This window comes from Ziziphus jujuba, chromosome 8 (assembly GCF_031755915.1).
Source record: "Ziziphus jujuba cultivar Dongzao chromosome 8, ASM3175591v1".
NCBI lineage: Eukaryota > Viridiplantae > Streptophyta > Magnoliopsida > Rosales > Rhamnaceae > Ziziphus > Ziziphus jujuba.
The window spans coordinates 8,230,250-8,234,016 of record NC_083386.1 but is presented as its reverse complement, the minus strand read 5'-3'; the positions used below and the strand labels follow the sequence as shown (position 1 = coordinate 8,234,016).

The following is a 3,767-nucleotide window of genomic DNA, read 5'->3' as shown; positions in this document are numbered from 1 at the left end:
TTTTTATTTGGGACTCTAAAATTTAAAACTTGAACGAACAAGTTTTAAATTACTCCATTTACCAATGGTGGTTTTCCAGTGGCCATTAATTAGCTAGCTTCATTAAAATCCCAGCAGCATCTTTTTTCTTTTTTTTTTCTTAATAAATCTAAGTATAATCATGACATATTTTAAGAATATCACTATATATCATCAGTGGTAATTATCACTATTTTACATAATAGTGGATCTATATATATATATATAATTTTTATATATACATTAGATTCACTGCCATAGAAATTATTTTTATTGATATATACACATGGATCTACTGCCATATAGATCTACTGCCATATAGGATAGTGATAGTGATCACTGCTCACAAACATCATTTTTCATAATTTAATGGGTGCCCAAACATATTTAACTTTTTCTAATAATTACTTCAGCTAAACTTTGTTGCTGTAATTTTTAAGATAGGGCATATAAAAAAAACAAAAAACAAAAATAATACATTGGAATATAATTTAAAGCCAGACACATTACCACCCTTTTATATGTTTATTTATTTTTGGACTCACAAAGTAGCAGTACAAATACTTCTAAAATACAAATACAATACCAAATAAGACACTAATATGATAAAATACTATAGCAAATATTGTTATATGATAAACACCATAATGACATTATTCAAACCATATAAACTAGCATGCCCAAACCATAGCACATTAAGGATATTGATATCTGATTGAACTGTAATAGTAAATCAAACGTCTTGCAGGGTGAATACTGCAACAAGTATGGGGGAATCTGCTATTACCAATGGATGCAGATAAGGAGCATCCGTGCCTGTTGTTTGCGTCTTTAACGCCATCATGACAAACGCCGCTAACCTGCGTTTTTTTATATATTGCCTCCCAATCGCAACTGAAGAAGTAGTCTTTTTCACGGACCTCCGAATATACCTGTACTTTTTGTTTATCAAAATTGTAAAATGATAAAAACAAAAATAAACAAACAAAAGCACATTTTATAACGTTGTCCTCGGTGGAAAAAATTAAACCCAAGCTCTTACTTGGATCTGCTTGCCAATTTTTTATCATAATCGAATATTATGACAAACATATATGTAGATTTTACGCTATCTTAATCTTGTCCCATCCTTCCCATCCCTGTACCTAATAATTATGTATTGAAAGTTTGAAGGGTACTATAAATATACGTACCTTGGTTCTATACGTTTCTTTATCAGTAGCGTTGTCCCATGACACCATCCAATCACAATCAACCCCTCTTGGGTCCTTTCCACGATACACAATAGCCCCAACAGAGTAAGGAGACTTAGTCGATTTTGGAACATGCAAAAAGGCAGCCCATTGTCCATTGGCAATCTCTATTGGATATGGAGTTGGTCCGACATGTCCTTCATAGAAATCCTTGTTGGTAACATACCTTATAGGATCCCCAGTAGCATTATAGAGTAGGCAAAGTGTTCCCCCAAGGTCACCATTACATTGTTCCTTCATGTTCTGCAGATACTGGCCAGCTCTCACACTCTTTTCCTCTGCATTCTTCATGTTGAGAGCCACACGAGCTCTGTCTTTGCGTTCTATATTCTTCTTATCTACATAATCAGGCAGTCCTTCTAAAGTTGAGTTTGTGATGGGGTTACCAAACAAACCGTCTCCCATATCTGAAACATTTTAAAATTCCCATAAAAATTGACAAAATTAAGTGTATATGATAATTGTGATTTGCTCTGTGATATAAAAATTAACAATCAGTTAATTGTACTATATAAAAACCCTATTAGTAGTAAATATTAATCAATTACATATTTAATGACCTTTTTTTTTTGTTTCTTTTTAAAAAAAATATTTTTTTTAAAAAAAATTTGCTTTTAAACTCTCAATATCTAAAACCAGCTTCACTTTCATTTTATATATTAGCATTGAAAAGTTTTTTTTTAAAAAAAAAAAACAATATTTATATTGCTTATATAGCATTGATAATTTTAACAATTCATATTTCATTGAACATGCCTTACCGACAATGAAAATATTTTGCAGAGAATAATATTTGGTTATTCTTTTCGGAATTGACAAAATACAACCGCATGATATCCTAAATGCTAAAGACTCTACGAGTAAAAAGTAAAGTAGCGAGACGAAGTAGGAAAGGTAGAGTATACATATATATATATATATATATATATTTAAATAAAGAATTTCTTAATGGGAAAAAATGCTATGGAATGTAATTATCTCAGACGAAAACAAAAACAAATATAATCTTCCTTAGTGTTTACCCTTTTTTTGGATTATTTTTTTTTTTTTGCTTGAATCATTTGTTTTATTTGGTTTCTTTAATTAGTTATAATTGGAAGAAATTATATTTGGAAGAAACTAAGATTTTCTTTTACTCCATGTAATTTCAACACTATGGGTTATGGCTTTTTCTCTCTGTAATTTCAACCCTGTTAAGACATGATTACTTTTGTTTTCCCAAGTATAAAAAAACCAGTGATAGTCAAAAGCTTATCCTCGAAATCACAATGCCAGAGACAGAGAGGAAGGTCTAAGATTTTGGAAGCTTATCTCCAAAACCACAATATCCAATCGGCCATGAAATGAAAAAGAAAAAAAAAAAGAAAAGAAAAGCATAATCTTGATAGAAAACATACAAGAGAACCAGTTGGCCATGAAGAAAGAAAAAAAAATTAAAAAGCCATTTTTTGCAAAGATCAACCGTGTAGATGTTGGGAGAAAACAGATCGCGATTGAAGTCTAGTTTTTTTGTAATTGACAGATAACAGGAAGGAAAAAATTAAAGATGAAAAGAGAGAAAAATAAATAAAAATAATACAAAGAAAAAAAGAAGGAAACTAAAGGAAAGCTTTGATACAAGAAAAAGAGATGCCTTACTTGAAGAATATCTAAGGGGGCGCAGTTGTGAAGCCGGTCTACAGTGTAGTTTTTAGAAGGAGAGATGATGTAGTTGCAGATGAGGGAGAATTCGATATGTTGTATTAGATAATACAAAGAAAATCTAGTATATTAGTAATACACCGTGACCAGATCATAAAACACACAAGCATATTACATAATGCAATATTTTTGGCAACCAAACACTGTGTTTCACAATACAATACCTACTTATACCACTTGCAAAACGTACTCAAAATGGTCTATGTCTTATCTTTAATAGTACATAGTACATATTTTTATCCTCGCAAATTTTATCTTCAATCAATGAGAATCTAGCTTTTTTTTTTTTAATAATGGAGAATTTACTTTTATCATCAATGGAGTGGGACTCATAATTATTTTTGTTTCTTAGTAAAAGGGAGAAACTATTCAATGTTCAATGTGTGGCATGTGATTTGGTATACATAACAAATAAAAAGAAACCATCTGTATCATTAACCACTCATTGTTTTACGATGCCAAATTACCAACTAGTACTATTATCAACTTTTTATTCTTCTTTAATTATTAATTCTGTTTTGGAAAGGGATTTTTCTTCCTCATATACTTGCTCAGATCTCTCCATCTCCATTAAACGCACACTTTGCTCGATACCTCCAATCTTGCTCAAAATTTATATTTATTTTGTGCAAAATACTTATTGATCAACAGAGAAAAAAATTCCAAATCCAAACACACAATGATCCAAATTATGTAACAATAAAAGACAGAACTAGAATTACTAAACAAATTCGTTAACAGTAAAATTTCTAAAATTAATTTTTCTCATTTTTGCCATTAAATATTCATAAATTC

General features: G+C 30.3%; 1 protein-coding gene across 1 annotated transcript; it reads right to left on the bottom strand.

Moving 5' to 3' along the window:
- Positions 1–505: 505 nt before the first annotated feature.
- Positions 506–3,124, bottom strand: LOC107434159 (23 kDa jasmonate-induced protein). The gene is made up of 3 exons (XM_016045582.4): positions 2,910–3,124; positions 1,212–1,678; positions 506–950 (listed from the first exon to the last, which is right to left on the bottom strand). The coding sequence occupies exons 2-3, from the start codon at positions 1,674–1,676 to the stop codon at positions 714–716; spliced, it is 702 nt and encodes a 233-aa protein (XP_015901068.3). The 5' UTR covers positions 1,677–1,678; positions 2,910–3,124; the 3' UTR covers positions 506–713.
- Between the last annotated feature and the right edge of the window lie 643 nt (positions 3,125–3,767).